General features: G+C 37.5%; 1 protein-coding gene across 4 annotated transcripts in view; it reads right to left on the reverse strand.

Annotated features, from left to right (window-relative positions):
- MAP4K3 (mitogen-activated protein kinase kinase kinase kinase 3) overlaps positions 1 to 26,097 on the reverse strand; it is an 81,295-nt gene that overhangs the window by 18,902 nt on the left and 36,296 nt on the right. For 2 of the 4 annotated variants that reach the window (XM_035552890.2, XM_035552889.2), the window contains exons 14-23: positions 25,358 to 25,416; positions 15,821 to 15,879; positions 14,660 to 14,698; positions 14,324 to 14,377; positions 10,820 to 10,862; positions 9,792 to 9,954; positions 8,654 to 8,763; positions 6,844 to 6,885; positions 2,998 to 3,082; positions 1,885 to 1,964 (exon numbers count right to left, since the gene is read on the reverse strand). In XM_035552890.2, the coding sequence (XP_035408783.1) occupies positions 1,885 to 1,964; positions 2,998 to 3,082; positions 6,844 to 6,885; positions 8,654 to 8,763; positions 9,792 to 9,954; positions 10,820 to 10,862; positions 14,324 to 14,377; positions 14,660 to 14,698; positions 15,821 to 15,879; positions 25,358 to 25,416 (734 nt within the window). The remainder of the gene's footprint in view (positions 1 to 1,884; positions 1,965 to 2,997; positions 3,083 to 6,843; positions 6,886 to 8,653; positions 8,764 to 9,791; positions 9,955 to 10,819; positions 10,863 to 14,323; positions 14,378 to 14,659; positions 14,699 to 15,820; positions 15,880 to 25,357; positions 25,417 to 26,097) is intronic. The other 2 variants (XM_035552893.2, XM_035552891.2) reach the window with 1 other exon arrangement.

The following is a 26,097-nucleotide window of genomic DNA, read 5'->3' on the forward strand; positions in this document are numbered from 1 at the left end:
ACTCGTGCCCAACAGGCCCATAAATGGACACAAAGGCAAACAGGCAGGGACATACCCTCCAACATGCCTGATTCAATGCCTGTAGAGAAGTACAAGGGGACTGACTGTGAGGGGACATCAGAAAGTGGCTGAGCCCATGGGCGTTTCCTATTGCCGCTGTAGGAAACAGACTATTGCACTAGACAGACCACCCAGCAGGAGATATATAAAATTACTCTTAAAAACAAAAACTGTAATCTCCCTGCTGGTGTATTATAGAGATTTGAAGAGATATGTAGATTAACTGGAAGATTTTTCTGTAAGAGTGAGAGATCATTCTGAAGCTGTACTGACTTCTGGAAACACGTATTATTTCTGCTTTGTCCATTAGCGGAGTGAAATGAAATGGAAAATAACCAAGAATACTACTTTTGCTTTTACAGTGAATTCTATCAGACCTAGAGAGTAAACAGCAAAGTGAAACACAGGATTCAAAAATACTATTTGAGTTAAAGCCCTATTGACTGTTATCATAAATAAGGATGTAACAAACGGTCAGCACAGAGGGTGCACTTCTATTCCTGAAGTCTTCTCATAACCTAAAGACTATTAAAAAAAAGCAACATTCTAACAGCCCAACAGTATCTGATTTTAATTTGCACATTTGATTGATCTTCTGTAGTTGCATAAGCATACTGTGACTCAGTGGGTTGGATCTGAGGATTAGAAAAGAACAGCAGTACTTCAAATATGCAGGTTGATTAGGCTGCCACGCATTGCTCCAGTGACACGACTGGCTGTTTTTACTAGCACCTCTTTGTGTCTGCAAGTGCTTATTAAAATACTTAAAACATCATTTGACAATGCACTGCAGAACATTGTACTTAAAGAAAACATGGATGGATATAAGAGCATTAGTTCCATTTTATCTATTCTCCATTTTTGCCATTTTTCAAAAACCTTCGTTGGCCTGTTCGGCCTGCAGGAATTATTGCATTAGTGATATTCCTCAAGGCATGTTTTACAACTGCACTGCAGCAGCAGAGAGGTACCTGAGCTAAGTTTTAACCAGCTAACTCAAGCACCAGTATGATTATGGGTTACATGGAGCTCAGTGCAAGCTACCTAAGCCGCCTTCTCAACACAACAGACATCTCTACAAAGTCTGGACCCTGGAAAATGAACAAACACCAGTGCCTCCAGCTTACAGTGTGAAGGCTGTCCTTGCAAATTCCTCCATCTTGATGGCAGATGCATAGCTCCCTAAGTTAGGGAGAAGGCAGGAAAGAAAACAAGTCTCTTAGAGATTAACCAAAGAGCTGGAGAAGTCACCATATAGAAAAACCTGCAATTGGCATTTCCCCCTCCCCACTATCCCCTCAAAAAATTACTATTTATCAGATTCTGCAAAGACAGAGTTTTAACTGGGATTCAGTAAGTTGAGTTTCATCAGCAAAACTGTTTTTAAGACTGAAAGAATGGAATCTAGCATTTAAAGGATCTTCTCATTTCCTTGTAGCTGAAACATAACGCTTGATGTAAATATCCTATCTTGTAAAGTAAAAAAAAAAAAAGAGACCTTCATACAAAACATGTCAAGGAAATTCCATACTATTGAACAAATCATTTAACTCCAGGATAATGCAATAAAATGAAGTTCAATGCATTAATATATGCAGGCCTCCTACTTAAATATGGTTTAACCTACAAAAAAACAATATATGACTGAAATGTATAGTAAACAAGTCAAATCTCAGTGTAACCAGTGTCTATGTAACTGCAGTAAACACAGCTTTTAGAAGCACTATATTACATTAATACGAGTGGCTAAAAACTGTCAAAGATGGTGGTGGGTTTTTTTGCTTCTTTTTTTGTTTTTACAAAAGTATCTGAACTGAAACATACCTGCTCCATTGAGGTTTCATGAAGTTCATTGAGGTTCAGCGTGTAAATACCTTCTTCTGCACCAAATATCAAGTATTGATCTGCAAACACAAACAAATCCAGCAATATTGATTTTTTTTTTTTAAATTAAGTGTATGCAGTACTTTACCAAACCTTTATCAAAACTAAACTAAAACAATTGCACATGTGGAAATCAACTGACATATGATAGTTATGGTGTCTGAAAATATAACCTCACCAAGGAAGCTTAAATTTACGAAGCTGTTGTAAGACTTGAAAGAGGTTTTTTTTGTGACTAACTGGGAAAAAAACCAGCAGTAATACAACCACAAGGAAGAACTGACTGAAGTATTGACTGGAAAGTTTTCTCACTATTTGAGGGGTGCATCACTTCTTGAGCATGATTCACCTGTTGCTTATTGCAATTACAATGGAAGTTAATTAATACCCTTGTTTGCATTTGGACAGCCAAACAAGGCAGGCATCTCATATTGAGAAGATGTCAACAGCAAAGACTGACTTTCACAATTTCAGTTTCTAAAAAAGCACTAAGTATTTTTTTGCTTACTGGCTCAGTAGCACGTCTATGTAGCCCTATAATCAGAAGGTGAAACTGCAGGTAATATGAGTACAGTGTTACCAATTATCCTTTTCATCAGGCAATTTAATGAAGCACTAAAACGTATGTAAAAATGAAGAGAGATGCACCAAACTAACCTGTACAACCAAGAAGATTTAGGGGAAAAACAAACAAGAAGAAAATGATGAAGTAATAAATCTCAAGTAGGACCTCTGGAAGTCAGATTTTTAAAAATAAATTAGGAGCAGTATATTTTGGACTACAATGTTGAGAAGAGTTGGGTCACAACCAGAAAGATGTTTCTTTGCCTTTATTTAGCATGCAATTTATTCTTTTTTAATTAAAGCTGAAAATTGTGCCCCATATACTTCAATATAACTTAAAAAAAACACACTGTACTTGAGACAACAGTGGTATAATTAAAGAACTGCTTACATAAATAAAGTTACTTTAAAGGGAATAGTCGTACTTATCTAAACACTCCTGAAAGCCTATGAGACGACAAAATAGGTAAAATCGACATAACATACTACCTCTTGTATCTGGATTTATCCATGATGTTGCACAATGAATTTTTAATGGACAGCCATTGAAAACCTTTGAAAAGCAAGCACCCATCTGTAGAAGTAAAAATAAATTAATAAAAATCTACAACATTTCCAATGGGATTATTTTGATTTTGAAGTATTAACAAGTTAAGGGTAGCTTCATTTGCCACATGGAAAATAATCTCATCCAGACAATATGCTGGCAAATAGAATTTTTTTTTTTTTAAGTGATACTTTGTCTATAAGATCCTTCTGAACAAACATACCAGAATGAGCATTTCTGAAGTAGCTCTTAAATTACTAGTCTAAGCATGTACTTCCTACACATGTGAGAAACCTGAAAAGGGTTCCTGGTTTCTGTGATTTTAGAAACAGTCTGAAAAGTGAAGTTTTATTCTTGCCATATTTCACAAACATGAAACAAAACTCGAGGACATGCCACAATTAAAATCTTAGTTTTGGATTTCCTATTCGTTGTTCTGAGTTGATTTATTTACAGTACTGATAGGAAAACCTCTGGTAGAAGATTCCATTCCTTGTTTAGCATAATCCAATTAACTTCAGTTTGCCTGCTAAATAGGAGTCTTGCATAGCATATTATAGTCCATCTCTCCATCCTCCCCCTAATGAAGCACTAGCACTCAAGGATGTCTATAAGAATAATTAGTAAATTCTTATCACAATGACTGAAAAGCAGAAGCCAGGGCTTTCTCCATTCTTCCCTGAACATCACAACAACCCATCCTATTTTGTTAGGAAACAGACCTGATTGATAGTACAGTAGATAACAGGAACTGATACGGTAGAAACAAGTAGTAAAGTGAAATGCAACTATTTACCAAAAGACGGGCAAACATAAAAGTCACTCCTAAGTAAGTGTTGCCATCCAAATATGAGCAGACATCACCTTTATGCAAAGCTGCATATTCTATACAGAGCTATGGAATGACGTTTTCACTTTGTCAATACTTCATGAATTTAACAAATAGCTCTCGTGTCAACATTTGAACAATTTCTTTTGTTAAACTTCTGCTGAATAAGAAAGTCTGCACAAATTTCAGTACCTTCTGAATGCAGTTTAGTGTAAAAAAGCAAAGAAAATAATTCAGAATTAACTGTTTAAAATTAAAAGCAGCAGAAATTAGACCCCTCTTTGGGCTTTGGACATCCATCTCTTGCATCACTATCATGAAGACCATGACTTGGTCTGTATTTACTAGTGCACGAGAAAAAAAATTCAATTAATGGGAACAGCAAAATGTGAAAGACCCCATGGCACAAAGAAAAGTGGAAAGACCTCAGCACTGGTAGTATTGCTGCAGAAGTCTCAGTACCAAGGAGGGAGCTGGCTGCTCACTAGACAATGAGTTGATCCTTCTGCAGACATAAGAACATAAGAGATAAGACACAGATGACAATGCAGGAGAATGAGAAGATACTGACAAAGAGTGACCTCAATGTACACGCAGCTTCCATGGTGTCAAATCCCTTGGCATCAAGGAGTTTGAAGGGGGGAATATCAAGAAAAACAATAAAGGGATTTTTGGAACTGTTTATGGAAGCCGCCTTCCACGCATGCAGGACACTGAATGCACTCAACTGGAAATTCATCAGATGACACTCGAGGCTCTGATCTCTTGGAGAAAACAAAGCATTTCTGCTGCTCTGGTCAGCAGCTAGGCAATTCTCCTTGACCCTGTTCCAATCACTGGAGAGAGAGGCTATGGAGGAAGCTATTGCTCATTGCTAAGACCTAGCTGAGTTCTGCAGCATGAAGATGGCTAAGAAAGAAGGAATGGGTAGAAAACAGATGAGACCAGCCATTTTCCTCTGGCCTTTCTCAGCCTTGATCTCTGAGAAGCCTACAGAGCCAAGATGCTGCTATAAATGCTTTAGAACAGTAAACAGAGCCTGAGGGTATCATCTCTAAATAGCAAACAAATCCCAAGGATACAGCTGAGAATCAAGCAGAACAAATTATTAAACTCAGTTGCTGGGGCTGAGGGGGAAAAAAAAAAAAAAAACACAAAATAAAAGGTCAAAGCAAGGCAGCTTGAACTGCCTGCTGCCATGGAGGCATTCAAGTCTGGAAGGAAATTCAGGAGGCAAGGCATCCCCTCTGAGGTAGTACCTAATGCATCTCCCCTGAACTGCAAGCCATCCAAAAATAGCAGGGGGCAGGAAGGGGAGGAAAAAAAAAAAAAACAAAAAACAAACACGCACAACCAGAGCAAGTTATTAAGAAATCTGAACCAAGTGTCTCGAGTCACAGACAGCCATGCATAGATACCATTATAGAGACCCAGAACATCTCGCTACTTTAGACAGCGGTGAGAAGCAAAACACTTCCTGCCACTCTGCAGCATACAGATTTGCAACTGATTATTTGGCAGCTGATGGACACAGGAGGTAGAGAGGAGTGTGAAAGTGCCAAATCAGTCTCTAATACTTAACAGGAAGGTTAGAAAAAACTGATTATACATAAAAGGCAGGATATGATGAGGGAAGAAGAAGAGAGGGGAAAGTTTCTAACCCTACGAAGGACCCAGCAGAACCACAGAATTAATACCACAAAGATGAGAGAACATGCAGAGGGCAGTCAAACACCAAGGACTCATCCGATCAGCTTCAGAAGTTTTACTATTCAGTTAGTTTATTTTACAGCTCCGCTACATTGGCAGCTGACAGTCTCTGAATGGCTTGTCCATGCAGTTTGTAGCAAGAGTACAACACGTATGACTCGACACTTCGGGCTATTAGACTTTCTACCCTTTTTCTCAGTCCCATCACCAACTACCTCATCTCTCCCTCCCCATGATGCGATTCAGTTCTTTTCAGTGCCAGGAGTATTTCAAAATTGCTATCATCCACTAGTTTCACATGCACACATTTATGCCATGTATTTAGTTTAGCACTGAGTTTATTAAAACAGGGTTGACATCGATAACCAATGTTAAACGTATCAAGAATTTGGAGCTCGGGAACAATCCCGTGCATTTATGCAAGATATTACAGTTGTAAGAAAAAGAGGCAGGACTCCTGCCTTATCCATTCCTACTCCCCTAAAATGGTTAGGAAACAAAAAATAATATTATCTACCATTGTGCATCCTTGTAGCTATTTCATTTTCTTATGTAAAGATGAGAAACTGATCTGGCTTAGGAGTAATGTACCAAAAGGTTTAAAAACACCTTCTCTGGCTCCCTGCACAACTACATGAATGCACACTCCAGCATCGAGGAGGAGAGTGGTAAGGGCAGAAACAAATGGTCAAGAAAAGGGAGAGACTAGTTCTTCTGATGGCAGAGCTGGCTAGAAGCACAATGACAAGTCCACAGAAGTATTACAATGAAATTCTACTTTGCTTTACATTATGAAGGTGCACTTATGTGATTGTAGCAAGTTATTTCCAGCCCTAAGGCATCTACGAATGCTATGTTCAGAAGTTCCGAAACCTACAGCTGCACAGTATGAATTTAGTGTTATGTCTGCAGTTCCTGAGATGCATCAGCTCCTTACATCCTACAGGGAAAGACTGATCAGTAAGTACCTTCAGTAAACTTTAAATTAATTTATGGTCACAGAACTCTCATTTCTATTTAAATGTTGCAAACGAACCAAAAAATTTCCAGAATTTACTTAGCACAAACTCAGCTGTGACTTCTGAAATGCTATACCTGTGGATTAACATTTCCAAGAGATATTTTTACACTTTTTTTTTTTTTTTAAAATTTTAAATACAACAAATATTCAGAAAGTATACTTTCTCAGCTTTAATAAGAAAACACATCCTGCCTTAAAGATACATTTCTATGTCTCAGTAATACTCACATGTACTTTAGGTGTGGGAGGAAGGCCATTACTAATTGGTTTCTAGAAAATAAAAGGTAAAAAACTGTTTATACTCACAAGTGCACATATGCATGGACATGCATATTGTCTCCCCACACTACAGCAAAACCATAATATAAATGTATATTAAAAATGTACACGGCTGTTAAAAGCAGTTAGTGAATAATCAAGCATAATTACATTAACAGAAAATAAAAAGCCTGTATTTGTATCTACATAAATACATATAAAACCCTCCCTGTAGATTTTTTTTAGACGATAAAGATTTCTGTTGCATATTTGTAATAGAAGGCACCAGGTACCTTCTGGGACACATCGCTGTGTTCAATGTCACATACCAGATCTGAAATCCATGGCAGAGCTTTGTCTACACTCCTATTTTTGAGCATGACGTTAGGCTACAGACTTTCCTTCTAACCTACACTTCCTTATTTCCATACAACTTTGCTAACCACCCCTCCCCTACTGACCACACACCCCAAACCAGGAGCATCATCTCCCTTCGTTAAAACCTCTACTATTATTCCTTAATATCTCCTCATTGAATGTCTGCATAATCTCTTACACAGCATTCTCACGTTATGATGCTTGAAAGAATGTTATATCCAGTAATTTAAGCAATATTCTAGCAATTGTTCAACTGTTCAATACTTCAAGCAGCGTTAAGCTCTATCAATTGGTACTAAACTCATTGTTCTGTATTAACATCAATTCCTTCTAGTAACAACACTTCTGAAGAAATAGGTTTTACAAAAACACAGAAAACTTTAAACATCCAATTTAAAAGGTCCGGTTCAAAGCAGTTCAGGAAATTATACTGTCTGAAGCATTACCTGTATTGCTAGCAGTTCCTTAAAACAAAACAAAAATGTTCACTAGGTTTCTGACCTATTTCTTCTTCACTTCTCTCAAAAGCACTACATTTCAGTCTCAGAAGAAGCCACCAAAAGGTGCAGTTTCAGTTTTTCTGAAACAGGGAAACCTGAACAAGCTTCCCACTCTTTTATCTCATATTCCCACTTCCACTTTTATATAATAGTAATGAAGCAACCACTCTGGAAGCCATGTGCTGGTTTGATCGAAAGAAAAAAACTCACTTGGAAGAGGAGGAAGGGATGAGGAATATTCCCTTTCTTCAGCCCACAGCTGGTTCAGATGGTATATAATCGCATTCTCTCCAGGAGGGCAACTTCACATGAATATACACAGCTCAAGTTTGACACTGCACCTAAACTACTAAACCCTGAAACCTAGTGCTCCAAATGCCAGTAGGCAAGCAGCTCAGGTATCTGTACAACCCTCCCCAGATTTAAGTTCTTCTTTTTTTCCCTCCTGAACACCCAAAATGCTGTATGCATGCACTGGGATAGGAGGACTCATTTGGGAACAGCCCTGATGCTGTTCCTTTCTAGGATCAGCCAAATCCTCCAGCAAGCCATCAGGTGGCAGCATATTCCTTAATTTCCTCATTTGCTTATGTAGTCATTACTCAGTACAGCACATTACATCTCTTGCAAGAGCTCCCTCTCATTACACGTCTCTCAAATATGTGAATGTAAGCAAGCCTTGTATACCCACGATTATTTTAGTTTCTATTGACAAATACTGACTCAAACTTCAGCATAAGACTGTATCACAACTAGATGATCTAGCAAAAATGTGCTTTGAATAAAGTAAACAAGATGCCGTCCAACATTATTTCTACTCTAAAAAGCATACTTGCTCCTTTCCGTTGCTCATTTAAAGCAGCTGAGACATTAGAATAACATCTAGAAGCTTAAATACCCACCAGTATTTCTTTCTTTTCTTTCCTTGAAAAATTAGTGTCTCTATCTTCATTCTGTTGATGTGGTGATCCCTCTCTTTCACCATTTAATTGTACGGAAGCGAAGCCATTACCTAAAGAAATTCAGATTTAAAAATGTGTTCTTCTGCCTTAAACTGAAGAGTAGTCTAGCCTAAGAACAGTTTTGAAGGGCCAAAATTTCTGGATGTGTCATTTCCATTGATGCAAGAACATGGTCCAATACCATATTTCTAAAGCATACATGTTCCCCACACATGCACACATAACCATCTATAAAGCCACATGCAATCTCAGCCCACGGTGTTTGGAAATTAAGGTAACAAAGCCAGTGTGGACAGAGAAAGGGATGCAGTCATGGTTATAAGGAAAAAATGTTTTTAAAATATCTAAAGAGCAGCCTGGATATAGCTAACAATTCAATTACTGACTTTTAGTTAGTAGCCTCGAGGCATTCCTCAGCACTAGATACTTGAGTGTTACAGCGAAAGACTTAACACAACAACTGCAGTAATAAAGATATAGCAAGGAAGACCTAGTGAGATATTAAACAAGAGTCAGACAGCAAACTTGCTTAAAATAAGCCAGTCTAATACAGCACTCAGAGCATTAGACCTTAACAAAAGCATCAAAGGAACAGCCTGAGCAAGCAGCAAATAAGCACTATTACCTGGTATACTGCCTAACCCTGTTCACTACATATAAAAATTTAACTTGGAAAGCAAAACTATATTCTTGACATGTTTACAGATATCAAATTACCATAACAGTTGACACACAGGGCAAGAATCCGAAACTTACACACAGGAAAATTTTTATTACCTGTGACAATCTCAGTATACTACATTACGAGCACGTTGCTTAGAAAAGGAACTATGTCACCACTGACATCAGCAAGGAATCATGTCAGTGGCTTTATTTGAAAGTACATTTTACCCTCCTAAGAGTTTCTGTGCTTTTTTTTTTTTTTTTTTTTTTTAATTTTAATGCACCTTCAGTTACTCACCCACCACAAAAACACCCACCCACCCAGCATGTTTTAATGTGTGCATAGATGTAGAAATGAAATCACATCAGATTATCGACGCAATACCTCCTGCACACTTCTTGATGTAACTCTTACCTAAAACGTTAGATTTCTGTGGAGGTAACCGTGGTGGGGGTGGTCTGGGTGGAACTTGAGATGCAGATTTTGCTGGACTCTCAGATGTTGGGCATCTCTTGATTGTCCCTTGATTATCATTTTCAGAAGAGTGAGTTTCTTGGGGGATAAAGATGGATTTAGGCTGAAAAGACATAGTCGTAATAAATACATAATAAAAAAGACTCAAATACATAATAGAAAAAGACTTCTTGGTGAGAAAGACATTAAGTATTAGGATCTTGGAATTTTCACAAGTAAATCGATAAAGTAACGTTTTGCTATGAAGATTTCTTTTTTAAAAAAACACACGAAAAGGAAATGAATAGTAATAAAGAAAAATCTTGTCATGACAAAAAATCCAATTTAAAATTATATTTAAGTTATGCACTAAACAATTATTGGACATACGGAAACGTCACTGTTCATGACTACTGATAACCAAACCAGACATCTAAGTAGAAACTAGGGAATGTACAATGACACAGCCAGAAATTTGTGTAAAGAACCCCAAATAGGGAGTGCAGTCACAAAGGACAACATTGTTTAGACACTGGCTGCACTAAAGCTGCTTGTAAAATCCTTTTCAGTTATACAAAGATAATTAGTGAAGCACAGTGAGTAATCAAACCTGCAGTTTTTGCCTAGCCAACTGATAGCAATCTGACAATTATTTTTTCTTTTTAATTCTGCTCGTATTATGGTAACTTTAGTATGAGAAGATTCAGTTACTCTTTGATTGCATGCAAAACCTAATGTGATCTAGGCACACCTCTAAAGATCACCACTCATGTACCATACAGTGCAAGACTTTATGCGCATTTGCTAGGCTGTGAACATATGGGTCAGCCCCCCGCCCAAGAACACACACTTGACTTGAAACTTGATTCTAGTCCTCAAGTCACGGTTCACCTCAGAGAACCATCAGCATTTCTTCATTTATTTATTTATTTATTTATTTTTTTAAAGGCGTCCCTTTTATTCTGGGCAACAAAATCCCCCTCACTTGCCTTTGGTGGTAAAGGAGGTGGTACTTTAGGTTTCATAGTGGCACTGTAAAGAAAAGAAACACGACAGGTTGCGCTGTCTGGTATAGTTCTTTGAATTTCATATTGCAGTGATTAGGATACAGGATTCTATAAATTCTACCCAAATAACTCCTATACATACACCATTAACTTGTAAACAGCACTATTATATCAAAATAACTGCATTGTACTTGAATACCTTCAAACATGTTTCTTATTGTTGTGTGTACCACATATACTACCAGAAAACTCAAGCATCACAGATCCTTGAGAGCACAAATGACATGAACTGATTTGTTGGACATGCTTGCGTGGAAAAAAAGCAAGGAGATGCAGAGCAGGCCAGATATTTACTCTGAGAGGAAAAAAGTTTGGGATATCAGTAAGCTTTTCTAGAGAGCCATTTGTAAATACCTAAGGCAATGGGGAGTTAAAACTGATGAATACTGTTCCTCGAAAAAAATTACCACAAACTTTTCAGAACAGCCTTACAAACAAAAGTGAAGAAAAAATGCAATGTACAGCTAACCTACTGTTTTCTTCCCCGCTCCCCTCCTTCTTCCGCGAGTTTCTTTTTTCACGTTAAGTCTTTTGGGAAATATATATTTAACTTAATCATTCAGCAGGTTGGCTCAACAGTACAAGGTAGCATGAAATAAGAAAGCTGAAGCATCAGGAGTATTCTTCTGTTGGTTTTGCATTTTAAAAAATATGCTGTATTTTTCTTAAATCTTAATTTCCTAGAATTTTGATGTTTTTTACAAACTTTTGCAGTGTCCTGTTTCCTAACCTTTTGGAACAGAAAATTATTTCCATTAAATAAATCAGGAATACAGCTGTGAAAACTTGACATTCTTGCACAATATTTTGCTTATTTTTAAATTACGTTCCAAAGTTTCAGGAGAATATCCAAGTAGTAAGATTATCAGTTTGCTTGTTTACAGCTCAACAGCTTGCCTGCTTTGCATCATTCTTCTCAGGAGTTTCCGTTCTAGCATCTTATCTGCTTTTATTTTAGAGAAGCTGGAAGAGACTTCTGAGAACAGGCTACCCTGTGACAGGTACGTCAGTCACAATGAAGGTGGCAATCACCTTGAGCAGTGAACCAAGCTGAAATCTTCAGAGTCATGGGTGTCCAAGCTCCACTCTGTTTCTTTCACATCCTTCTCTGCATTTCGGACAGCCACCACAGTGTTACTGGGCAGTCAAACCCAGTTAAAAAAAAAAGTCAAAGCTTTTGCCAAATATGATAGATGTTTGTACAAAGGACTGTGTGCCCTGGTTTCAACAGCAAAGTGCACGTGCACTTTGATCACACAGGACAGTGCATCAAAACTCTCTGCCTTCTCAACTTGCATAACCACGAAGTTCAAGCATGACCAGATTAGCTGCGTGCAAGAGAAAAAAAGAAGTATCAAGGAACCGAAATCCTTAATTGAGGAGAGAATTCTGTACTATTCCCTGAAGTGTGTGTATTCTCTGCTGCTATGAATCATCCAGCTTTGGAGTCATGCAGTGGCATCAGTTTGGAGTGGTGAGGGGACAGCTGCTTCATTGTTTGTGTTCTGGATCTGAGGGAAGAAGCTATCAATGTCACATGTGCTCTTCAACTGCAGCTCCATCTCACAGAATATAAAGCAAACAAGAGCCCTGAATCTTCAGTGGGCTCCAGAGAAAGCTATGAGAGACTGAGCTGATCACACCGCAGCAGAGCTTTGGGCTCGAACAGATACCAAGAGGAGACAGGCACATGCAGAACCCATCTGAGTCAAGGTTGAGGCATCTGAGGCTTATTGCTGTGCTAACAGGAAAATTTTAGGCCCTCTCAGTAGAAAAAGAATACTAGGGATAAAATGTGAGAAGACACAAAACTCTCAAGACATTTTCGTACCACCAGCTGTGACTGTCTTTAGGGTCAGACAAATCAGAACCTCTCTGGAAGCTATGGGGTGCTTTTTTGGTCCCAGAACATGACTGAAGTAGATGATACTACCCGCAAACAGAGCAAGAAAGGGGGGGGGAAAAAGAAACAAAGCAAAAATGAACGTGGACACAGCTGTATACAAGAAACATCTAGAGATTAATACAGATGGAGGAACCAAGCTGAACTGGCTCACAGCAGTGCAGATATCCAGAGTATCTTCGGTGAAGACCAGAGTAGATCTGGCAGTATGGAGCTATAGGGGACCGTTTCATCCTACAGTGAAGGAAGCCTGATTTATCATTAGCAAGGTCTATGCATTTATGAGCAAAGGAGGCTCTTAGATTGGTCCAAATGCAGGAGAATAGATCAATGAGTGGTGTTATCACTCTCTTCCCCTTGAAGATAACACTTGGAAGTTTCATATTGTTGACAAACAATGTAATTGATCATGTCTTTATACAGCCACTTAACGAAATATGAAGAATTTCTCCAGGAATTAGCAAGGGAAAAATGCTTGCTAAAACTGACTAAAATAATTTTTCTTCTGTAAATGTCACTTGCACCAAACAGCAAACAGACTTGTGTTTTGAGAAGTTGATCATTAATCAATGCAAGTTTAAAGTACTGTCACCTAGCTGACATCAGACACTATAAAGATCAGTAGCCTTACCCTTCTTCAAGAGGGCTGTCCCTCACGTTCATTGAGGTGATAAAAGTCCTACCTTTGTTACAAGGGAACAAGAGTAAAATACCTCAAGAAAAGAAATACGAAGATATTTGCTTCTCTGGAAAGGGGTAAATAGTCCAGTGATAGAGAATGCATGTTTTACAGGTTTCTGGTATGAAGCAACAGCTTTCAAAATTATCCATTAACGGGAAACTAAACAAGGAATCTGTCTCAACGGCATCTTTTTTTTTTGTCTTTACATCGGATTTATTTAAGAATGTTAATTTCCACATACTTGCTGTGTGTTGGAAATTTTTTCGGTGCTCATCTGTCAAGTGAAAATGCCCCCAAATACTTGTATCAGTTGAATTAAATCTGAGCATAATTACTTTAATCTATGCCTATCAACACTGCCTTAGCAGTCACAAGAAGCTGGTTCTCTCTGTTCCAACATCCTCAAACACCTAAATAAGCATTCTCCTGGCTGAGAATGCGGACAGAACAACCTCAGTCATCTAGAGAAGATGGTAACACATATCTTATGTATTTTTTTCTTTATGAGCTTTACATAGTCATCATTTCTAAAAGACACATCCAGGACAGGGGTGAGATAATTTACTGTCTCAACAGAAGTACACAGATTTTGTTCAAAAATAGAAAACAAAAAGCCAACTATATCATGTGAGGAACAAGATTTTTCCCCTTAATTTATCACAAGTTTATCAGCACAATAAGCAAAATTTTGGTGATGTAACCTAGGAAAAACATTAAACATATATCTTGAATTCAGCATTTTATTATTTTTTCTTCTATTCAAGTACCAGGTTTTTTATATATATATATATATATATATATATATATATATATATATTTTTTTTTTTACAAGAGGACTTACTGTTTAGCATCATCGTCTGCATCATCATCATCTTCTAAATGTGCCACGTGTCCCCTAAGAAAATGAAGAAGGTACTATGGCTGAGTGAGTTTTAATAAAATTATTTGGATACTGAAAAAAAAGAGATTAAAGGGCTACTACCCCTTTTACAGACTATTGTCTTTTAGCTTTTTATCATCATTATTATTCTTTAAAGCACAGCTGTATTCCAGACAACTAGGCCTCTCCCTTATCTTGGCACATACAGGGACAAACAAGAACTAGTTGTGACAGACAGAAGAAATCAATGTGCAAATGACTTTGAAACACACAAGAGGAAAAAAAGAATAGAATTACCGCTGATGCAGTTCTTCTTCAACTGATTTTAAGAGACTCCTTCAGCATTAAATAAGAATAAGAAGACAGTTTAATTGTGGCACACAATCTTAATTATCAAAAGCCAAGGCAAATGCTCCCATGATTCTATCAGCAAATAACGTAAAGCATATTATTTTAGCTAGCTTTCAGAACATGAATCAAACATCTACATACAAACAAACAGAGCTGCACTTTTCCAAGTTACACAGTACACTTCCGTTTGCATTTATTAATGTATTGCTATTAAGTACAGTCGCCCTCGTTCCTTGTACTGTAAAACAAGGGCTGTTTTAGCTTGATCAAATTTCAAAGAAAACCACACTAATCAAGAAAATCATTAAAAAAAGCTGAAGTAACAAGAGCATTCAACTACTGCTGGAATAGATTCATTGTTTTGTGTCTTTGAAAACACAGACAGAAGAATAACAGGTGAAATGCAGGAATAGGAAACAACAGGATTTCTAAAGATATTGGTATATAGATTTTCCTAATCTATAAAAGATAGTAAAAAACCCGCATGCTTTATGCTTAGATTTCCTGCATTTTTAAAATATGATTTGATTTAGCAATGCAAAGGTAAGCATCCTAATTCTGACATGCATAAATGGAAATTAAGAAACTGGGTGGAAATGAATGATATCTTTGAAAACTATTTCACATGACTAATACAAGAAAATTATTAAACCTATAAAGTTAAATGTCTTTGAAACAGGTAAATTTTACTTTTCAAAGCCTCTATAATTGAACACTCCTCATGTCCTATAACACTAGGAAGGGTTTCATATAGGAACTTCAAAGAAGAGCAGTGGTACTTACTAGATGGGCTAAAATTGTGCTCTTAACACCTACCATGCAGAACATTTTGTTAACAAGCAGACCAAGATAACAGCTCTTGAAAGGAGACTCACAGCACCATATAGACAGTACTATCGACATTGCCTCAAATACTGAAAAGTGCTGTAATTCTGTATCAATTACTAATATTGTATAAATAAATAGTGACTTTGGAATCATAACTGATATATGCTTGACATTTTACTACATCCATTTCAACTGATGTGTTTAAACACACATTTGTGAACTTACATTAAAACAGCCTTGAGTGAATATACATTACAGAAAATGCCATTGCTTACTCACTTATTTGCACCCAAGAAGTAGCCACCCTGAGGACCATGACCATATTCTAGCTGTAGATCCTAAAATACAAGAGAATGAATCTTTAAGATGAACAGGTGAGCAAACACATACCCCACATCATATTGCTGTTACTCCTCTCTATAACACCTGAGCTACCACACAAACTAGTTCCTCTGGCCTCTAACACCACTCTCAAGCCCACCACACCTGAAAATCTCCTCTGCCAGTTTGCTGCACCTCTAATTCCTTTTAAAACTCTGTCATTAGCTTCTTCCTTAGCCTCACAGATCCTTTCCTCAAATAAGTCAGCTGCAGAAAAGGAAATAAAAAAACAAAAAGGACTTTGTGATGGATCAAGCCCCATCAAATTGATCACACTAGTTTTTGCAGAAGCTAGCCATCCCTCTTTGGCACATTAATAGTATTCCTTTCAGATGGGGAGTTTTTCTGGCAGAGAGCCTGAAATGCCTTTAGCACATGGCGATGTTAAAGAAATAAGCAGAGAAGACACTAAAAGGGTTTTTATAACTCTGGTTATCTGATATATATTTGAGGGATAACTATGTTCTTATATATATTTTAATAATATCTTCTATATCAAAAAGAAAAATAAAGCATTAACAGAACAGGCAGCAAAGTAAAGCACTCAAGCTATCTTAGAGGGCTGGCTACTCAGAAAAAGAAGTGCCAACAGGCCTCAGACACTACTATTCAATGGATGCCGTATGGCATACAAATTTAATTCATTAATGGGAATAAAGAGACCATACTGAGGCACCAACAACTTTGCATCTGCCAGAAGGATACTGCTATAATCAAATGGTATTGGCTTCTTCAGATGGATCACAATCTGGGAAATCTGCACATAAACTTGCCTCCCAAACTACTGTGCGTGTTCACCAGGAGAAATTAGTAGTTTATCACCTAAGTTAGTGACAAATGAAGCTACACTGCTCCTCCCTAGGCAACATTTTAACGGTCTTGTAATATCTTCTGTAGAACAGGCTTCTTTTGGCTGCAGCCTCTATCAAAACCATGCCGTCCTTCAGAAAAGTGCCCAGACAGCCACGCTGCAGGAGCTTGGACTAGGCAACGACAACTCACGGGGCTGATCTCACAAAGGCTGTTTTTAAGAATCAGGGGAGAAAGGGGGAAATGTCTCCTACATGATTTTCCAGTGCTCCCAGATACCAAAGCACAAACCACCACAAGCTTTCAGTCCCAGACTGAAGGGCAATCACTTCACACAAAGCTATAAAAGATTGTTTTCTGCTTGGCAAGGAGTTCCAGGTTTTGTTTACTGCACCCTCAACTCTACTCTCTAAAGGTAAGTAGTAGTTTCCACATGGGTGTTTCTACCACAGCTGTCAGTAGCATTTGATTGCTTCAATGACCTTTCATATTTTCCCAAGACAAGCGAGATATTGTGGAAACAAACAGCACGTAACTGATATGGTGTAAAAAGGTAGAGATCAGAGGGTTGTATAAAAATTGCGATGGCAAGCCCGAAGCTGGCATTTCCTGAACCTTGGAGAGACTGACTTGTCAGCCTTAGTATGAGTTTATTACACACCTCTTTCCAGAATTAAACAAAGAAACCCCGAACCACCAACAAACCCTACCCACTCCCATGGAAAAATGAGGTGACAGGAACGAAGGGCTCTCAAATGGCTGTGCAGGTGGAAAGCTCGCCTTCCTCCATGGCCATGTCTCAGGCTCCGTGAGGTAGCAGGTGAAAGTGGTTAGGCCTCAGTCATGGGTATCATTGATGCCTTCTGCTATCCTTATCTTCCTTCTCCACAGTTTCAATCTATTCCTGTACCCCAACAGCTCGCTCAGTGAATCTCCCTCCCCTGTGAAAGGCCATCCTAAGCCCTCTGCAATTTCAGTCTTCGTAATTCCCAGTAGCTGTAACATTACCCAGATAATTTCTTTCTGCTGGTCCTCACCATCAGCTGACACACTCCAGTCCACCAGAGGTACACTGATTTAATTCTCCTGACTGTGAGTCAGTAATTATTTCTAAGCAATCTCAAAAAGTTCCACAGCAGCCAAATGTAAGCACAGGTATTTGGGGATTCAGGCCTGCGGCAGAAAATAACAAGACTGGAAACATAACAGATCACTAGACTCACAAACAACGAGGTTAAACAGGCGGTGTGAGTCTGTGTAAGAGGATGCCAGAAAAAGGATTGTTGGAGAAAAATAACCCCAGATCGGTATAATGAAATCTGAGATTTTCGGTTTAAGTGTCAAGTGCTTTGTCTGCATGTTGCACAATCACATTAATCAAAAGCAGGAAACAGAAATCTTATGCTGGCCAGACATAAAATGCTTGTCCATTTTAATTTACACATCATGCAATGCATGACCATATACACTGTACAGCAACGACAGGAAAATTAATAAGAGAAAATAAGCAAAGAACCTTCACCTGTCACCAGACCTTACAAGCTTCACTGGATTTCTCTTTATGAAAAATGACATCTGCCAGAATTACTCATGTTTAAATTCTTTAAAAGGACAAAAGCTTATTTTTTATTCAGTTTACCACTGTGCTATTAGCATTTATTTCACTATGATTATAATTAGATATATTTTTCAATCCCTGTCCTTGACTAGCCTGTTAGCATTCTTGCAAACTTTAAAAATATTTCAGTTTTCAACCTAAATGTGGGGATGTGGGATCAAGTAACCCACTGCTAGGGAAACTTGTTCTTTTTCACTCTTGACAATCAGATATATGTTGAGAGCTAGTCAGCTTTTTGGAAGTGCTAGTTTTTGTGTGTTTTTTTCTTTTATACCATTTCAAATATATCCTGGAATTGTGACTTTATAGACCTTCTAGCTATATATTTAATACACAAACATAGGTAAGTACTGCATTTATCATGTAAACCCTCCACAGAGCTATTATACTTTATAAGAACAAAAAGTATAAGTAGATTTTTATTTTTAAAGCCAATTGTAAACATACTTAAACAAAATAGAAATATTATCAGGTATGGATTCCCACTGGGAAGAACAAATTAGCATGAATTACTAAATGATGCAACATCTGGTTTAATAAAGGCTATTACCTCACCCACATCCTTAAAGTGACCCACCAACATTATTAATCTCCATGAATATTTTCATTTAAGATACATACCATGCCAATTAGTTAACTAAAACTCTTTTCAATCAGACAACATTCACACTAAATGAATATGAATGACTTAACGTTTTCCAAAAGAAGCTCAAAACCTACAGCCAGTAGGAATGAGAAAACCGTCAATAACTTTGCTGTTAAATCTAAGATGCAACCCCAGATTACTCTGCATTCAAACTCAGGTTACTAAGGACCCGTTCCTGAACCAACATAACTGTGTACAAGACAGGCGGCTATTTGCTGACAACAATCACTTTGGAAAAGAGAGAATACAGGGAATAATCACTAGTTCTTCTCGCCATTCTGGGTATAACTAAAGGAAGAAGTCATGTAAAAAGGCAAATTACACCTTCCAAAGAAATCAACGATGCTATAAAACAAATTCCCCGAGAATGATTAAACCTACAGTATCTTCAGCAGTTGAAGATTCAAAAAAAAAAAAGGTATTGAATTTTCTGTAGAATTCCTTGATGAATTAAGCATTACTGTAAATTTTAGTCTTCTTTCCTAATCAACAGACTTGTTCTCCAGGGCTGACATATACTGAAAAATTTATTTGAAGTGTTCAGTCTTTCAAAAAAGCAAAACTGTATACAGTTAACCTGCAATTCACAGTTACTTCCCACAGCTTCTAATCCTGAAACTTTTATCTATTATTTTTTTTTAGTTCAAATGACCTTGTTTGTTAAGACTTTAAATCCACAAAGTGCTGGGGAAGTATATCTGAATTTTAAAGACTACCTACAACCTTTGACTGCAAACTTGCCAAACAAGAAGGCACATACACATCCCTATTTCTTAGTAAGACAAATGATTAAGCAGTTCCTATCATACTGCCCCATAGAAGAGAATGTTTATTTTAAGATAAGCTTAATATTGCTTAATGAATATACTATACTTTCAATGCCTTCATTAAAAATCACATTCTTTAATTTATGTGGATAGCAGAAATAGCTAATTATATATATTTTTAACCATGAGCAAAAGTAATTCCTCCCTGGTGACTGACTGAGGTTTTCCTGTGCATTACTGCTACGTAGCTATTGTTTCCCTCTTCCTTGTATTTCAGTTCTCTATAAGTCTTGTCTATGACTGTCCACTTGGCACAAACAGCACTATTTCACATCCATGTAAGAGAACATCACCACCCTAATTAACTATGGTAAGGTCTCAATCAAACAGGCACCTCTACACAACATTTTTAAACTGCCTCCTAGCAACGAAATTCAGCATCTCATCTTCCTGATTACTTTTGCTGAGGTAGAAAGTACTGAAAACACACAGTGAAGGAAAAGTAAAAGCAAAAACCAAACACACTTGAAACCCTTATATACTTTTCCCTCCACTTATTTACTTATTTTCTTCTAAGGATCACACAATTTCATTAACCAAAGCAGAGCAAAGTACAAAGATTTTCTGAAATCCAGCTAATAGATAACTAAGATTAGAACTCTAAAAACATACTACAACTAAGCAGGATTAGGAGAATATGTGGCTTTTAACAAAGTGAAAATCATACATATGCATTTGTAGAGAGGAGAAAAATGACCTAAACAAACCAAAGAATAAGTCTTCTGGGCAAAGTTTATCATCTAGGTCAGTCACTCCTCTTTAACTTAAGGTTTTCCTACAAATATGTCAATTTCAATATGTCAATTTTGTGTCAAATGCCACAAATAAATAACTAACACCAAAAAGCTATGATGAAACACTGCATTCTGAAAATTAACTGCTGCCAAAGACTATTAAAAATTATTAAATCTAGGATGTTTATAAGCAAGAAAAAAATAGGATCTAATGTATAAATACATCTGGGAAATACAACAGCAAGCACTACATGATAACCACAAATCCCTTACTGAATACTTTGCCAGAGAAATCTAAAGTGAATGCTAAGTTGACAACAACTGAAAACAATTTCAGTTTGAAACTTGACATTTTCACTTCCTCCATCCCCACTTTCTAAGAAAGTAGAATTCAGTACTTTCCACTGAACATTGAATACTCCAGACTAAATTGTATAAAGTCCAATGTATAATCATTTAATTTTTCCTCCAATACAAAGAAAAAAAGCAACTGCACTGTTATTCATCAGTTACCAAGACCAGGGTGGATGCATCCAAAAACAATTTTTCAGCTACGAAAAAGATTTTCAACACAATATTTCATTGATGATCAGGATAGCCCAAACTAAAGTATTTCTATTTGCTCAACATGACTTTTTGATTTGAAACAGGTCAACAGTAAGCTCTATTTTTCCACCAGAACCCATCTGGTGGAAAAATAACCTGGAAGAAGTTGCAGGTTGAGAAAAGAATATTTTTCCTCAAGATATTACATACCTGAGGCTATTTCTGAACTAACGCTTAAATACAGCAAAAATATTTTGACTGAAAGAAATTTGGCCCTGCTATACCCTCTCATGACTGCAACATTAGTAGCTCATCAATTTCATCATAGTAATCATTTTTGAAAATGTGCAAAACAGCACATCATAGACTCATAGAATGGCTCGGGTTGGAAGGGACCTTAAAGATGACCTAGTTCCAAGCCCCCCCCCCCCCCCCCCATCATGGGCAGGGATGCCACCCACTAGATCAGGTTGCCCAGGGCCTCGTGCAACAGAAGGATGGTCCACTTGGGAGACGTGTTCTCATCTCCCCTTTAGACCCACAGATTTTAAGCTAATGGGATATGTGACAATGCCAAACGAGATCTGAAGAAAAAAACATCAAAAAAGCAGCAACTGAAAAACAAAACAAGGCAGAACAAAAATAAAAGCAAGAAAAACCCATCCCCAAAACCAAAGCAATTGCACAGGATGAGGTGTTCCCACCACATATAGAGAAATCTAAGCTACTAATCTCAAAACAATTTGTGAAACATTTTTCCTACCAAGGAATTCCACATGAAGTTCCTTCCAAAAAGGAGTCAAAGCTCTCAGTAATTACAGTACTGAAAGATTCAAGATACACCAAGCCAACTGATGCCAAAAACAACAACAAATCACAAACAAAAAACATCCCCAAACACCTCAGTTTTCCATTTCCCCCCCAAGTATACTTATACTAAAAAGCTCAAAAATCAAAGAAATCCACTAAAACAATTTTCATCTGCTACAGAAAGTTTCTTCAGTTTTTCCACCGCATAAGAAGATGTCATAGAGTCAGAAGCATTACTTTCCTAACTACGTTGTGCCTGAAGACTAAAGAAATAAGAAAACTTGCTTTCTACGGTAATTTCCACGCTGCAGTGCTAACAACTGAATTCTTTAGCAGTGTGGTAACAGAAAATTTGGAAAATATATCGGAGTATACATGGTGCCAAATGCCATTGAAAACGCTTACGACCCTGCCTTCTGTTATTTTTATTAAGTTCATATTCATTCTGTAATATAACTACTATCTGGAGAATTTGGATATTTAAATTTATATAATTTTATAATCTTTCATGGGACTATTTAAAGGAACGACAAAAATACTAAGAGGATTTATTTTCTTTTTTAATCACCCTCCATAAAATTAACACGTTATGCATTGTAAAGCAGTTTAATAAGTTTGAATGAACGTGTAATACTGAGCCCCTTCTACAGAAGTGATTCAATGAAACATGAATATGGGTTAAACACTTTCAGTACTGCACATTGTAAGAATTCCATCCTACATTACAGAAACATAGATATAGAATAATCCTTGCACCAAATGGCTTTTACACAGATGAAAACACCACTACAACAACAGGACAAAACATGAGCTTTGGAAAAGGAAAACAAAGACAAAACCAACACTGACAAAGAAAGGCATAAGATGAAAAATACCAGGTTAGATCTTGCAGTGTAGTATATATCCTCTGAATTGTCCAAAAAATCGCTACTGTCAGGCTGTTCATTAGATAGAGATCAAGAAACTCAAGTTATTTACATTGTGACTGAAAGCCAGGTATAGATAAAGGGAAATTTTCTCGCTAAAAAGAAAAAAAGAGTTGTTAGTTGAAGCTCAAACCACGTTAAAACAGTTCAGGCGGGACGGAGGAACACAGCTAAGGGTATTGTCACATCACCAAATACTACTGATTCACACCAAAATAATGACTTACTGTTCATCACCTGAGCTGTGGTAATGGGTGACAAGCTGCCTCAGTAAGAGGCATGTATGTACCAGGTTAAAATATAAGGGCATCACCAACAATAACTCATTATTCAGCAGTGGCCCAGACCTTTGGCTTGTGCGCTCATACCCTTAAGTAAATTAGCATGAAGTTTAAACATGCCTTAGCGAGACAAGAGCAAAAGGGTCAGAAGAACTGCTTTAATGAAAATAGATTCACATTATTGTTGTTGGAAGAAGAGAGAGCATGTCTTGCTCCTGTTTCCATTTAAAAGTCTCTCTCCAGTCCCCCCCAGTGGGTGTAGATTATTACAAGTTTCTCCTTTAGCCTACTTTGTACTAAGGCTCTTTGCTAGAGCATCCATTCCTTGAAAATGCCAATTGCAATTGTCCGTTTGTTCCATGGTTGGTTTCTAACAACAAAATGCATTTTTTTCTTTTGTCTCTAGACCCAGCATCATCACTTGGAAAATAACAGTTACGCTTCTCTTCTTGGCTAACAGCAGTTGTTAAGAATTAAAACAACTCTTCTAATTCAGTCTACAAAAACAGCTACCGCAGATGCAAATATTTCATGTAAGCAGTTAGGTAACTGCAGTTACCTGTAGGTAGCCTACAGGAACTATCTATCTTGCTTGCATTTTTAGGTATGTCACAGTAATCCTGCGACAGACAAACTGATGATTGTTTCATTCTTTCCCATTCATGCTCACACGGAAAACAAACTCAAATAATTAGACCAGCACTATAGAAAAAAAAATCCTGCCAGGTAATCAGAAAGAATATATTAATCTTTTTAAGGTGAAAATTATGTAAGATGTCCTAAAGTAAACGATTTTTATATCTTGAAAGGACAAATCATGTCTGTATGCTTCATTCTGTTATGGGCACTGGGGCAGTTAATTTCTTTATTGAGAAAGATCCATGAAAGCAGTTATAGATCTTTATAGAGAGATAAAACAAGTTCTTTGGACAAGTTTGAAATATGTAAACTCTCACAGGGATACATAACAGTAAAATATTTCCTTATCAGTAGAATTAATCTGGATAGTTCAAGTCCCTTCTTGTAGCAGAAAGGGCTTCTAAGATTCTGAAGTGCAAAGGTCCTCATTGCTAACACATGCTGTGGGAAAAGGCCCACTTTCTCTTTTCCAAGCATACCTGCCAAAAAAGTGCTCTCAGAAGTCATGCTTTAACCCCCTGCAGAAAATCTCTCTCTGCTACTTAGCAATTCAGGTTCCTATGGTACAATGAAAATACCTCCCTGCCCCGGTGAAGCTGTCCAGCTCACTAGTTGGTTTGTACAGTGACTGACTGATAAAATAAAAATGAAAAGAAGTATTTTAAAACTTCAGCTTCTCCATTCACGTATTTTTGCGATTATGATTCTATATATATAAAATAAAATTATTAAAAAGCAAAAAGCATCATACTTTGAATTATATGATGCCACCAATTTTCTTAATCCAGACAATGCAGCACAGAAACAAAGTCCTGATAACTTGGAATTAGTTCAAAAATGATTCTGAGGTAACTGGTGAGTTGATGGTAGAAACACTGGCCTTCCCAGGAACAGGAAGAAACTGCCCAAGTGCACAAATGTGGATAGCAACAGCCTCCGTCACAGAAGTTACTGCAGTGGTATGTGAGAGACAGCACAGACACCTTTTCCCCCACTGCCTGAGTTCTCGTAGCCCTTGTACTGATGGACCCATAGGAGGAAAATATCAGCACTATATCGTTACACAATACACCAACTTCCAGACTCACTGTGGCTCAGATGTGATTCAGGGCTACAAAAAGTTTGTTTGCATGGGAAAATAAACCTCCCCCAAAAATCCATTTTCAAACGCATCATACTTTTTCCCAGGCTCTCAGTTTTACGATTATTTCCAATAGCAATCATTATCAAATATGAGCATGAGGGAGAGAAGCATCTGAGTACACACAGAGCAACTCTACAATTAAAACTGTAACTGTAAGCAAAGGGAATGATATATTTGGCAGTGAGGTATAAAGGATAGAGGAAACCCACAATACAAAGAGCTGTTGCTTAGCACATACATCACACCTGGTAAAGCCCACAAAGAAGGGGGTCTTGATGCGTACAGTCTAATGACACCAAATAATTTAGGACCAATATGTTCCCCCTTGTTCGAAGAATGACTACTAACTTTAGTAATGCTAAGGAAATATGCTATGCATCTTATATTTCCCCTCCTCCACTGATATTTGCAGGGAATAATGTATTGTGCGTTGCATGTGCTGCTTGTTACTCACAAATTCATGATGTGGCTCTGTTTCTTTCCTCAAAGGTGGATCAAATTTTACTTGACCAACTGAAGAGGAGAAAAGGAAAACAACAACTTAAGTTAGGCAGCAATTAGACAAAACTTTCCTCCAAAGGTTAACACAAGAAATATATTCAGTTTAATGAGTGTATTCTATGCCCACTGATGGAAACTTTTGACACGTGCTAGTATTCTATCGCAGAAGGCAGCACAATCATCATTTACCCTACCTACTCACTCTACAATCCAGAAAAGGATTCAGTGAATAGGGCATGGAAGTGCCCTCTTTAAAGGTCTAGCACAGCTGTAGTTTATAGAAAAAACATCTATTACGTGAATTCACTCTTGGATCTGTTCTTCTGGGAGACTCATTAGCACTAAAGAGCCTTGAATGCAGTTTGGAGAAAACTGATCACACCTTCTCAGAGCTCTTTGGCAGGTACTCTAAGACACCTCCCCTCTATTTTAGTTAAAGAAAACTAAAGCTGCAAGTAATGCTCTGATTTAATTCAAGCAAAGGAATGAGGAAAACTTGGGGATTTGGGGGTGGAGTCTGCTTTTAATGGCCGGTGATCAACCTTCTCTTTTCCCAGTTTTTATGTATATGTTTCAATTCAAAAGCAAACATGACAAATATACTAAATTAAGGAAGGAAAAGCTTTCCTTGCCATTCTGGTACCCAGCGCAATCTGGCATCACTCTGAATATCCTTGCCAGAGTGAGATATGG

This window comes from Cygnus atratus, chromosome 3 (genome assembly GCF_013377495.2).
Source record: "Cygnus atratus isolate AKBS03 ecotype Queensland, Australia chromosome 3, CAtr_DNAZoo_HiC_assembly, whole genome shotgun sequence".
Lineage (NCBI taxonomy): Eukaryota > Metazoa > Chordata > Aves > Anseriformes > Anatidae > Cygnus > Cygnus atratus.